Source organism: Equus caballus, chromosome 6, assembly GCF_041296265.1.
Source record: "Equus caballus isolate H_3958 breed thoroughbred chromosome 6, TB-T2T, whole genome shotgun sequence".
NCBI lineage: Eukaryota > Metazoa > Chordata > Mammalia > Perissodactyla > Equidae > Equus > Equus caballus.
The window spans coordinates 15,237,183-15,250,911 of NC_091689.1; the positions used below are offsets into that span (position 1 = coordinate 15,237,183).

The 13,729-nt window shown below is 40.0% G+C and overlaps 1 protein-coding gene across 15 annotated transcripts in view; it reads left to right on the forward strand.

Moving 5' to 3' along the window:
• RHBDD1 (rhomboid domain containing 1) overlaps positions 1-13,729 on the forward strand; it is a 150,995-nt gene that overhangs the window by 82,332 nt on the left and 54,934 nt on the right. For all 15 annotated transcript variants that reach the window (XR_011439527.1, XR_011439525.1, XR_011439526.1 and 12 more), the window contains 2 exons: positions 5,719-5,807; positions 9,257-9,313. Coding sequence is in view for 12 of the 15 variants with exons in the window: in XM_070269409.1 (XP_070125510.1) it covers positions 5,719-5,807; positions 9,257-9,313 (146 nt within the window). In the remaining 3 variants the exon portion in view is untranslated. The remainder of the gene's footprint in view (positions 1-5,718; positions 5,808-9,256; positions 9,314-13,729) is intronic.

Genomic DNA, 13,729 nt, shown 5'->3' on the forward strand with positions numbered 1-13,729 from the left:
TCTCCATCAAGTTACATCCTTAATGAGGTCGTTTGCTCTGCATACACCGTGAGATTATATCTTAGAGTAATACATTTTCTACTTTCTGAGCTATGCCTGAGAGGGCAGCCTCTTCAACTGTGGAGAGAATTTGCCATTTAAGAGAGGAGGACCTTTATAGCTTGTCACAGCTTTCAATCATAGCTTCAGTTTTTGATTCTTTAACAGTGGCACTTGGGAGCAAGAACATTATGCAGAACCACTTAGCTCGGCCTTACAAATAGCCTCTTAAAGGAATGAGGATCAGTTTATGCTGGCATGATAGGAAAGGACACTGAGTGTTGGTGTTAATATCTGCGTATAGTTTGTATAACTGATATCTACAATAATATCTTTTGTTTTCCAGCTTTATTGAGATATAATTGAAGATAATCCACAATAATATCTTAATCTTAGTTTTGCTCCAAAATTACCTTTCCACCACCACTATCCCTTATATGTAATTTGTAGCAACACTGATTTGATTTTTAACTTTCTTTTTTTGCATTTTTAATTTTTTTTTTAGTTTTTTTTCTATAAACAAGTGATGAGCCCCCATTGTGTGTCAGGAAGTATGCAAGTGCTGCATATCTGGAGCTCCACAGGACAAAAAAATAGTGGCCGAAGATTTTTCAGAATTGTCGAAAGACATAAGACCACAGATTGAAAAAGCCCAGCAAATCTCAAGGAGAATGAAGAAAACAAATCTACAGGAGCCAGCCCAGTGATGAGGGGTTAAGTTCCCTTGTTCTGCTTTGGCAGCTGGGGGTTCCCGGTTGCAGACCTACGCACTGCTTGTCAAGGCATGCTGTGGCAGGCATCCCACATATAAAGTAGAGGAAGATGGGCATGGATGTTAGCTCAGGGCCAGTCTTCCTCAGCAAAAAAGAGGACGATTGGTGGCAGATGTTAGCTCAGGGCTAATCTTCCTCAAAAACAAAAAAAATAAATCCACAACTGGAATGATTGTGGTATAATGGCAGTATATTCCAAAAGAAAGAGAAAATCTTAAAAGCTGAGAGAAAAGGCAGATTACCTACAGAAAAATGACTGTCCAGTTGACAGCACATTTCTTAGCAGCAGTGGTAGATCCTACACCTATCATCGAAGTAGGATGCTGAAATAAAGACCTTTTTGGACATACAAAGACTAGCAGAATTTTTTACCTTCAGACTTTAACTGAAAGAATTACTAAAAGTTGGACTTTAGCAAGAAGGAAGTTGAACCCAGAAGTAGGTCACACCATTACAGAGCAAGGGCAAACCCAGAAATTGGACATGTTAATTAACTTCAGTAGTGTAAGTAAATGGCTGCCTCTGTGTTAGGATTTGAGTGCAAACAAAATGTTTTGCCAATTGAGTATTTAACTGCTTAGACTTGGTGTTGATGTCTGAAATTCTTCGGTTTATGATGGATTATTTTCACGTCAGGCACAGGTTTTTAAGGAGAAGTCCATGGATGGAATTCAAGCCACCCATGAACTTCTGAAAATCAGAGGTGACACATTTTGTGTATGTGTAGTTTTTCCGCAGACACGATTCATGGCTTTCGTCAGACATTTAAATGGATTTAGAGCCTGAACAAGTTTAAGAACTACCGGATTAGGGTATTGTCCCCTATTAAAATAAAATTACATCGATACTTCACTCGTTCTGAAGTTGAGATACGGTGACCTGAATTTGAATGTTAGATCTGTTGGTTACTTTAGGGAACTATTGAGACCCTGGACAAATTATTTTTCTTCTTGCCTGTGCAGTGCACAACCTGTGTGGCTACGCAAAGCAGCGATCTATCTGGCCCCTGAGACTGTATCTCACCATCACAGTTGGTATTTGATTATAGCTGTTAGAATTTTCTAAAGAGAGTCGCTATTGAGCTATCAGAAGAAATAAAGCTTCTAAGTGACCAATTTTAGGGTATAATAATAGGTTTAGTGCTGGTGTTTTGTTAATTGAGCATATGTTTTGCATAATACATTGTCCAAGTGTGCTTGTGTGTGGGGGGCTGTGTTCAATCGTTCTCTCTCCCAGTGAAATTTGGTACTAAAACAACTATTAACTGGTGACCCTGTGTAATTTGTGTTTTTATAATACAGTTGTAATGTATGTTAGATATGTGCATTTTATATGTAATTTTAATTCCACTTGTTCACTCTTTCAGTAGGTGTTTATTGAGTGCTAGTGTCAGGCCATTTACAGCACTAGATGTGTCATCGATTTAGAGTTGAATATGGCTGTCCTGTGTCCGAGGAATTACTCTGAATTAGGAAAATGGTGGAGGGTCGTAACCAAATCCTTAGTCCTAGCCTAAGACCTAGTCAGGTCAAGAGGAAGCTGTTCCTGGAAGCAGATATTTGGGATGTCAGCCTCCATGTGTAACTAAGAACAGAGTAGAGCGTGCATCTTTGAAGGAGGGCTGCTGTGAAGCCATGGGCTTCCTCACGTACCGCCAATGTCAAAATGTCTGCTTGCCTGTGTAATTATGATCATAATCACACAGTCTGTTTTGAAAGCTGCTACATTGGAAGGTGAGTCCCAGCCACCGGTTAGAGCACTCAGATGGGTCTTCTTCTCCCAAAGACCAGGCCTCCTTGTGGCTCCCGAGCACCCCCTAATCCCTAATTAGAATCCCTAATCTCAGTCCTGCTGGGGAGAAGACAGTCCCCAGTTCCATTTCCATTTGCTCTCTGTGGGTCCATTTCCTCTCTCAGGACAGGGTATCTCTTAGAGGGCGAAGGGAGGTGGTTTTTCAAATGGTTACAAACAGCATGGACACAGTTAATATACCTCTTAAAATGAGGGTATGTTTCCCTTTTCATTGGTAGAATCCTACCCTTTCTTGTGTAACGTTGAGAGATTCTCAGTTTTAACTGAATAAGATCATAATCTCTTCTTATTTTTATTCAAAAGAAGGAACACCTTTATAGATCTTAAATGAAATGAAAAGGACAGCTAGAATTTTGAGATGGAACTTTTGTGGAAAATGCTGAATGTCGGAGGATAATGCAATACGGTCTCTGGTCTGCCACCCTCCCTTCTCTAGTTATTTGCAATTACATTAGGACAATTAGATTATAACTCAGACTTCTGCAAACCCGTTTAGAAAGATAAGGAATTTATTTAACTGTATTGTACTCTAAATTGTGAGATTCAAGATTGATTAAAAGGTTGGGGTTTTAAATTGAAATTTTCTCCCATGTTATTTTATATCTATATGATTCACCATAAAGATTGGTTTTAAAAGTTTCAAAGCTATTGATGTTATTTTATCCTTTTCAGTTAAATTGAGGTTACTATTTTTAAAAAATTGATTCTGGCCTCTTTTTGTATCCCTCAAACTACCACTTTCTCAGCCATTCCTAGAACTAGTCGGAGAGTTTTCCTTGGCCTAAAAATAGAATAAAATAAGCAAAATTAAATATTTTTTTAAGGAAAAGCTAAAGAAAAGCATAGTACATGCTGTTTTTCCCTGTAAATGGGAAACCAAGTGTCTGATCCTGTATTTTATCGGTTTACACATACCGTGAGGTAGATATACTTGATGAAAATAATCACTGTCCTGAAGGAATGATTTTGTGTGTGTGTGTGTGTGTGTGTGTGTGTGTGTGAGATCTTCAGTGTGTGTGGACGTATGCAGGGGCTTGTTTGGGCAGGAGTGTGACTGAATTGGCTAATGGGAACAAGCGGCAGTACCACACTGTCTACAGTAGGCTTCTTCTCGTCTTTTTCTCTGAAGTGTTCCATTGCGTCTTCTTTTCCTGAGAGCCAACAAGTCTTTCACCAGCTCTGAGACAGTGAGCATTACTTGGAGCTGTCTTGCCTGAGGTATTCTAGGCCTTTCACTTGTCGGTGGCTGCTGTGGGAGGTGAGTGTATTGGTTTTGACTCTGGCTCTCGAGTGGGTGACTAAATGTCAGCTCCTCAGCTTCCTCCCCGCCAGGGCTCAGCACACCCTCCAAGTTGAATGTGTAGCGGTTTTAACTTGCCTCCTGGTGCTCTTGATGAAACTATCCTGGGCCGCTCGAATCATTCATTGAACACATATTTGAGTGTCCGTCCTAGGCTATGCACAGCTCTAGATCTGTGTAATATATATGTGAAAACCACAAAAGTCACTGGGCTCTTGGAGTTTACACCCAGCTCCTGGTTAACTTTCAGTTGACTCCCTTCTGGAGTGAGGGGTCGCATCCCTAAGCCATGAAGTGTATTCATATACTTGGCCTTTTTGGTTTTTTTGGATTTTTACAGAGGAAGATTCGCCCTGAGCTAACGTCTGCTGCCAATCATCCTCTTTTTTTTTTTTTTTTTGGCTTGAGGAAGATTTGCCCTGAGCTAACGTCTGTGCCAGTCTTTTTCTACTTTTTATATGTGGGACACCACCACAGCATGGCTGGTGAATGGAGTAGGTCCATGCCTGGGATCTGAACCTGCAAACCCAGGCTGCCAAAGCAGAGCACGCAAAACTTCAACCATTCGGCCATGGGGCCAGGCCCCTGTTTGGTTTTTTTTTTTTAGCTTCTAATTGTGCATAGCAGATGAATAAGACACCGTTGCTGCCCTCAGGGAGTTTGTGAGAGAGAGAGAGAGAGACAGGCAAACTTGTAAACCTTTGCTGCCCAGCAGGCTGGATACATGATATAATAAAGGCAGAAGCAACAGCCCTGAGGAAAGGCAGTGGAAGTAAAGAGTGACTCTTCAACTGGGGCATGGTTTTTATGATAGAGCTGCTGTTGAGCTTAGCCTTGTGGTCATCTGTGAGTCTTGAGGGGCCTGGAAGTGGGGTGTAGGGATGGGTTTAGCAGGCGATGAGGATTGAGGGAAGGGATGGGCAAGGCCAAGTGTTGGAAGACTTTGACTGCACACTAGAGGTTCTGGAAACAGAGGAGTCAGTGGCTTTCACAGGATGACAGTGACATGACTGACCCTCTGTTTTAGGAGCATAACTGATGGCAGTGTGTGGGATGCATTGAAAGCAAGAGCTGGGAGACCCGCTGGGTGGTTATCTTACATTTATTCTTTTACTCATTCAACATTTACTTATCTGGGGCTTGCCTTGTGTTTATATTTATAAGTGATTGCCAATCTTAGATGCCATTTTAAGCAGAGTGGAACCAATTTAATGTTCTAAGTCATCTTTCAAGCTTGAGGTTTACATTTTTGTTTCTTTTTTGCTGAGCAACTGAAAGATACATATGAAGATGACTTTAGCGGGACATCTCAGTCTTTATGCTGAGTTTCTCTTGCTCTCTGCTTCACTTGTCAGTGGTGTATAAAAATGCAGCAATCTGCTCTGCTGTGAGCACAGATCTGTCCCTCACAATGGCTGGTTAACTCAAGATTTAATTCAGAGAAAACTGATTTCCTTTATATTTTGTGATAAGAGCTACAGAGAAAAACTGGAAGAAATATAATGGGTTGTCTTGACAAAATGCTTCTGCTGCTCTCTAGGAGCCAGTCCACCTCTCTTGGTCCAGAAGAGATATTGCATTTTAAACATGTGGTGGTGGTTATTCATTGTACTTTTTTTTTTAAGGTAGGAAATGTTCTTTGGACTGAGTTAAATGCTGCTCGGCATAAAAGACGTGATGTGGAACAAAGCGTGCAGACTGTGACTAATTGACGTGCCCTGGGCTAACGAGAAGACAGAATGTATCTAATCAGCAGCAGAACAAACACTCACAGAGGGTCTCCTTCTCTCCTAGGACTTCCTTCGCCGGGCATCTGGCCGGGATTCTTGTTGGACTAATGTACACGCACGGGCCTCTGAAGAAAATCATGGAAACGTGTGCAGGTACAGAACAAAACGCCTTTGGCGTGACAATGAGTTGGAAGTTCATCTTAATTTTAATGGGAACAGAAGCAACCCCCAGTTTCCCTGTGGTGCAGCTTAGGAATTCCCTAACAGGCTCTTTTTAAACCAAGAGGTAAAACAGCTGGTCCAGTTCTTCATACTGCTCCAAAGAAGAGGCTGAAAACCCAAATTTTAAACCTGAGGCTTTTTTAGGGGACAAATAGTAGTATATATTTACACCACCCTTAGCATTAATGCTACTCACAGAAAAACACAATTTCCTTGAAAATGCAGAGAACTAAAGTGGGTTTAAGATGATGCATTCTTCTATAATATTTCATGAATTAATATATATGCAAGGCAGAGTTAAAAAAGAAAAACAAATCTGTACTGAAGTGCAAGGCCAGTATTTTAAAGAATTCAGAATGACCACTAGGTCCTTGGCGGGCAAGACGTATTCATGCATAGCCAAACCGAGTCTGTTATGGCGTGCAGCTTGGCTCCTGCTTTAATAATTTTTTCTTTCTTTTTTTGCTTTCTTCCCCTTCAAATTGATGCTCAATGAAAATACTTTATTTTATTTAGTAATCTATGAATTTTTTAGACCTCTTAATTTAAAATGCTATACTGGTGTTGACTTATAAGGGTCTCCTTATATTGCAAACACTTGTTTTATAGACCATATGAGTTCCCATATTTCATCTTTTATTCATGGAAAATCTTCTGAGACTATTTTGCCTTTTCTTGAACCATAAATAATTTGTTTTTGCAGTTTGTGCCACTGACTGCTATTCGTGAGCACCATATAATATTCATGATATCAGGAAGCTTTCCAGGCGCTGCACTGTCACCTTTATGAGCAGGTTGCGTTCACTTTCAGATGATTTTTACAGACCGTGTTGAATCTAAGCAGATTCCCGTTTTCTTACATTTGCTTAATACTGTGTTTCCAGCGTGTGTGTGTGGAGGAGGCAGCAGGAGCTTCATTTATTGAAAATGTCCAGTTTTATTATATTTTTGATATAACTTAATTATGGAAATCTAGTAATGAGTTGTGTTGCCCAAATGTGCTCAGTACTGATAAAGGAAAAGAAATGCTTCTCGGGAGTTTAATGTTTTGTTTCATTTTTCTATGTGTGTCTGAAGATTAAGTGGTGAGTAAAGCTTTCTGCAGCCATCTTGCAAAATTTAGGCAAGTATTTTGTTTTTGAGGAGGATTTTCCCTACAATTAGAACATTTAAACTCTTTAGTTTTCCTTCTTAAAATCTTGCCTATTTTTATGGAGACTTATTTTTACATCCTTCTATCTTCAGAGTAATACAGTAGAAAATTACATACTAAAAGTTGAAACAAACATTCAGTGCTATTTACAAATAGCCTGAAATCTCTCTGCCTTTTTTCCCATGAAGCCAGAGAGGGATCTAGAATAATCTGAGAATTGCAGTGACACAGGAACCCTGTGGAAAATAACCAGGCACGTGAAGGCTACTGTCTGGTAACTCCTGGAAGAGGAGGATCACACTGAAGGTGTGCCCTGTCACTGTTCCCTCTCTCCCTTCCTTCAGCAGTGCTGAATTGACTGCCCTACTGCCTTTTTAGGGACAAGAAAGGGGAAGGTCCCTTAGGAAGGGTAAGGAGTGTGGCTCTCCTAACACCCTTGTTGGAAGCAGCTTCTATAGCCAGAGCATCTCTACTTGTACAGAGACATCAAAGCCCGAGCTTGGTACCTTAGGAGGCAAAGTATCTTATATCAAGCAAGAGAGCTTTAAAGAGCTTCAGAGAAGGGCCAGCCCTTTCGTGCACCGGTTAAGTGTGCACATTCCGCTTTGGTGGCCCAGGGTTCACTGGTTCGGATCCTGGGTGCAGACATGGCACTGCTTGGCAAGCCATGCTGTGGTAGGCATCCCACATATAATAAAGTTGAGGAAGGTGGGCACGGATGTTAGCTCAGGGCCAGCCTTCCTCAGCAAAAAGAGGAGGATTGGCAGCAGTTAGCTCAGGGCTAATCTCCCCCCTTCCCCCCCCCCCCAAAAAAGCTTCAGAGAGTATAAATTAGGATTTAAGTGTCCCACACACATTCTGTTCCCTATAGAGCTAGACTCAAACAAGAGGAAAATCATTTATTTGGTTTTTTTTGCTGAGGAATATTTGCCCTAAGCTAACATCTGTTGTCAATCTTCCTCCTTTCTTTTTCTTTTTTATGTGAACCACCACAACAGCATGGCCACTGACAGACAAGTGGTGTGGTTCTGTGCCCAGGAACTGAATCCGGGCCACCAAAGCAGAGTATGCTGAACTTTAACCACTAGGCCATCAGGGCTGGCCCAATGGAATTTATTTTAACAATTGTTTAGAAATCATTTGAAATGACCTTGAGCTTTGTTATAAAGAATCTCCTAATTATTGGAAGGATTAGAAGTTAAAGCCTTATGGTTATTCTGTCCCATTGGTCCGTGTGTCTGTTTTTATGCCAGTACCATACTGTTTTGATTACTATAGCTTTGTAATATAGTTTGAAATCAGGAAGTGTTAGGAGGGCTGTTGTCAAAAAGATGAGAGATAACAAGTGTTGGTGAGGATGTGGATAAAAGGGAACCCTGGTACCCTGTTGTTGGGAATGTAAATTGGTATAGTCATGGAAAACAGCATGGAGGTTCCTCAAGAAATTAAAAGTAGAACTACCATGTAATCCAACAGTTCCACCTCTCAGTATATATCCAAAGGAGGTGAAGTCAGTTTCTCAAAGAGATTTCTGCACTCCCATGTTCATTACAGCGTTATTCACATTAGCCAAGATATGGAAACAACCCAAGTGTCTCTCAGCAGATGAATGGATAAAGAAAATGTGGTGTACACAAGTACAATGGACTATTATTCAGCCATAGAAAGAAGGAAGTCCTGCCATTTGTGACAAAAATGGATGAACCTGGAGGACATTATGCTAAATGAAATAAGCCAGACAGAGAAAGACAAATAATGTATGATCTCACTTATATGTGGAATCTAAAAATGTTTAACTCATGAAACCAGAGACTAGAATAGTGGTTGCCAGGGGCTGTGGGGAGAGGGAAATGGGGAGATATTGGTCAAAGGATACAAACTTCCAGTTATAAGATGAATAAATTCTGGTGATCTATTGTACAGCATCATGACTATAGTTAATAATACTGTATTGTATACTTGAAATTTACTGAGAGTAGATCTTGAGTTCTCACACACACGAAAGTAGTACCTATGCGAGATGATGGGTGTGTTAATGGACTTGATTGTGGTAATCATTTCATAATGCATACATATATGAAATCATCACATTGTACAGCTTTTAAAAAATGACACCGTGTAAGCTAAATATATACAATTTTTTTTTTTTTTGTCAAGCATACCTCAATAAAGCTGGCTGGGGGAGCCTGATGACAACAATTAAAATGTTTGTTTCCTTCCTCTTTAGGCATGTTTTCCTCCAATGTTGCTTATCCAGAACAGCGATACTACTTTAATAGTTCAGGTAAGCACTTTATTTCATTTAATAAATTTTAACTTATTTTTAAAAATTATAGCGTTTGCTGCTATAGAGCCACTTTAAAGTAGTACTGATCTATGCTCTTGTAGAGCAGTTCACATGTCATGTAATTGTGCCTCTAACATCCCTGCAACCTAGTTGGAGGGGTAGCCCTGGGAACATGTTTGGGTGCGTTGGTAGGGAAGGCCAGGGAAGGAGGTAACTCGGGCATGAAATTATTGTGTGATTGGTGTGAGGTCTCTCAGACAGGATGGATTCATACTAGACCCAGACTCCTCTATGCTCAGCCTAAGAGACTGTCCTCCTGGCTAAGTGTGAGAAGTTAGTTTCAGGTAAGCAAGTCCCCCTAGTCCACCCCATCTACATATTCAGGAAGAATCATGCTTACCCTAAGAGGCTAGATAGGCATTCCTCTAGGAAGTTAATAAGTTAATACCTTGGGACTTTCTAGATGTCTATGTAAGTAGGTAGAAAGGACTTCCTGCTAAAGCATGTGACCTGTTTTAGGCTAAGGCCCTTACATCCCATCCTGGGAAGCCTGTGCTGTATTATCCCAGACCTGTACCAGCACACAGGTGGTAAAGAAGCCGTAGGCTACGGCAGCAAGCACGGGGTCTCTTTATAGTCATGCCAGTTGAGAACCGGCAACCTTTTCTATAAAGGCCAGATAGCTGATGTTTTAGACTCTGAGGGCTTTGTTGGCCCTATGGTCTCTGTCACAACTAGTCAACCTGTCGTTGTAGCATGAAAATAGCCATAGGCAATTCATAACTTAATGGGGGTAGCTGTTTTCCAATAAAACCTTATTTACAAAAATTGGCAGCAGGTTGGATTTGAACCACAATTTGTAGCTTTTTGACCTCTGCTTCAAATAATATAGGCACAAAGAATTATTGATGTATGTATATATAGTGCTTTTGCTTTCTTTTCCTATAGAATGTTCTTAGCCCCAGTCTGGTTTACCCAGTAGAGCTTGGTGAGTGGCCATGTTGTGCAGAGTGCCAGACCTGCCACTGTGTGAGAAGGGGAAAGAGCTACAGTCCCTGTCTCAAAGAGTTTATAACCAGGAGTTATATGTATGGTTAGTTATACTAAAACGTCTCCTTTAGTCAATCTCCCTCTCTCTTCATGGGCAACCACTGTTCTGATTTCATTTCCCTCACCATAGGTTAATCTTGAAAGTCATATAAATGCCATCATTTACTAAGTACTCCTTTGTATCTGACTTCTTTCATTCAACCTAATTTTTTATGATCCATATATGTTGTTGTATGTATCAATATATTTTTTATTGCTGAATGGTATTTTATTATTTCAATATACTACTGGTTTTCTAGATATCCTTTTCTTAGTGATTTTTAATTTAATTCTCTTGTTGTTAGGGAACACACTCTGTGTAGTTTCAATCCTTTTAATTTAATGAGACTTTCTTTTGGCCCAGCATGTGTTCTGTCCTGGTGAATGTACCATGTGCTCTTGAAAAGAATATGTATTCTGCCATTGATGAGTATAGTGCTCTATACATATCAATTAGGTCAGGGTGGTTTATAGTCTTATTTATATCTTCTATGTCTTTACTGATTTTCTGTCAATGCTAAGGGGGAGTTTAAAATCTCTAACTATTATTGTGAAGTTATCTTTATCTCCCTTTAATTCTGTCAGTTTCTGCTTCATGTATTTTGCCTTTCAAATTTGGAAGGGTTTCAGATACTATTTCTGTAAATATTTATTCTCCACTAATCTCTTTCTCCTGTCCTTCAGAAATTTTAATGACGTGAATTTTAGACATTTTGATAGCGTCCCTCAAGCCCTTCAGGCATGTTTTTCAACTTTTTCCCTCTGTGTTCTTTATATAGGATAATTTCTCTTGATCTATCTTCAAGTTCAGTGACTCTTTGCTCTGTCATCTCCAGTCTGCTGTTGACTCTATTAAACCTATCCAGTGAATTTTTTTTAATATTTTATTTTTTAGTTCTAAAATTTCCATTTGGTTCTGTTTTTGTAGTTTCTTTGTCTCTGCTGAAAACTCTGCCTCTCCATTCATTTCAAGAGTGTTCATCTTTATCTCATGGAGCATGGTTATTATACCTTCTTTAAAATCTGCCTGATAATTCCAACATCTGGGTCCTCTCATTTGCCTGGCATCTGTTGATTATCTTTTTCTCCAGAGAATTGGTCACATTCTTCCATTTTGTTTTGGTTTCGCATATCCAGTAATTTTGTCTTGTATCTGAACATTTAAATTATTATATTGTGAGATTCCAGATCCTGTGAAAATCCTTTGCAACATGTTGGTTTTGGGGGAGTTTTTTGTTTGTTTTCACAGACAGTCACCCTGGTTAGGCTTAGACCACAAATTCTGTCTCTCCTTCTGTGGGTGGTGGATTCCAATGTCAGTTCAGTTTTCAGATCCTTTACTGTGCTATTTGGGCCTATCACATGCATGTACCACTCACAGGTTAATCTGATACTTGTGTGGTGGGTTATATGGTAGTTTAGTTTTCAAAGCCTTTGCTTTTTTTATTCCCCCTTGGGTCTGTTCATCACATGCATAGCTCAGGTTGGGCGCACAGCTTGTGTCAGTTGATCCACAGAAATAAGGATCCCTTTTTTATAGATCCAAATTTCCATGTGGTATCATTTTTCTTTTGCCTCAAGAATTTTCTTAAACATTTCCTCTAGTGCAGATTTCTTGGTAATCAATCCTTCCAGCTTTTGTTTTATTAAAGAACTAAAGAATATCCCCCCTTTTTATGATTTCCAGTTATGCCAATGTTAGACTGCTTCATGTTGGCCCGCAAGTCCCTGAGGCTCTGTTTATTTTACTTGATGTATATGGGCTTCAGTTTGGATAGCTTCTATTGCTGTGTGTTCAAGATCACTGATCTTTCTTCCACAATGTTGAATCTGCTGTGCGTCCCATCTAATGAATTTTTCATCTCAGATACTGTCTTTTTCAGCTCTAGAAGTTTCATTTAGTTCTCTTTTATATCTTCCATTTCTCTCCTCATTATATTCATGTTTTTATTTATAACTGTGCTCATGATTTAAATAAAAACATGAATATAATGAGATGAGCACAGTTCTAATAGCTGTCTTAAAGTCTCTGACTGCTAATTTTGTCTCCTCTATATATTTTTTGCATCTGCTTCACTAGATTGATTTCTCTCCTTGTTGTGGGTCACAATTTTTGCTTATTTAGTAAGTTTTGATTGGATGCTAGACATTGTGTATTTTGTGGCATTGAGTGCTAGAGTTTATCTTCTTTAAAAGAAAACTGGGCTTTGTTCTGGCACACAGTTAAGTTTCTTGATGATTAGTTTGATCTTTCTGGTTTTTTTTTTAAATTCTCTGGGTGGGTCTAAAGTAACTTTTATTCTAGAGTTAATTCTGCACTACTACTGAGGTGTTTCTTTCTTGGGATTTTTCCTGAATGTCGTTTGTTCCATAAGAACGCTCTACCCTGGCTGGTTGAAACAAAGTCTGCCAGCCCTGAGTGAGCTGTGGGAAATGTTCAGCTTATAGCTCTCAGTCATTCTTTGTCTCGTCTCGTGGCATTTCACGTACACACACATGACACATATTCAGCAATATCTTCAGGGAGATCTCTGGAGGTTTTTCTGTACACATAGTTTTCTCCTTTGCTGTGCTCTGCCCTGCAAATTCCAGCTCAACTCAGGGACCCTGCTGTGCCTGCTTGTGTTCCCCCTCCCTGCACCACAGTCTGGAAAGTACCTCTATGCTCATTTCCTTTATTTCCTTTCTCCCAAGGTCCAAAATCCTGCCCTGCCTATTATACAATGTCTGGAAACATTTGTTTCATATATTTTTCTCCTGGCTTCTACTTGGTTATGGCGGGAGGGCTAATCCAGTTGCAGTTACTCCTTCCTGGCAGAGGTAGAAGTCCAATCCAGCAATATTAATGTAGTGCATTCAGTGCTCAGCCTGGGAGGAAGGAGTAGGGTTGCAGTTACTGGAGGTTATCCAGAGGAAGTGGAGTGCTGAGTCTTGATCAGTCAGTAGAAGGAAAGCAATGGGAGGAAAGGACTTTTCAGGCCTTTACGAAAAGGGCTGTTTGGGATTATCCAGAATGTGCTGGAGTGCCTCTGAAGGCTTTAATCATTAGAGTGATACTATTGGAGTTAGATTCAAGCTATGTTTTTGACGTGGTTCTAAAGGCTTGGGTCATGATTGTCGATCCTGGCTGTATATATGAACCACCTGAGGGACTTTACAACCTATCCAAGCCTTGAATTCACCCCAGACCAATTAAATCAGAATGAGGACAGAGATAGGGACTTGGACTTCTTTTTAAGCTTCCTAGGTAATTCTAACGGGATCGGGAACAGAAATTATAGGTTTAGATTGAGGTTCTCTAGGTTTGGGGACCACAAAGGGGAA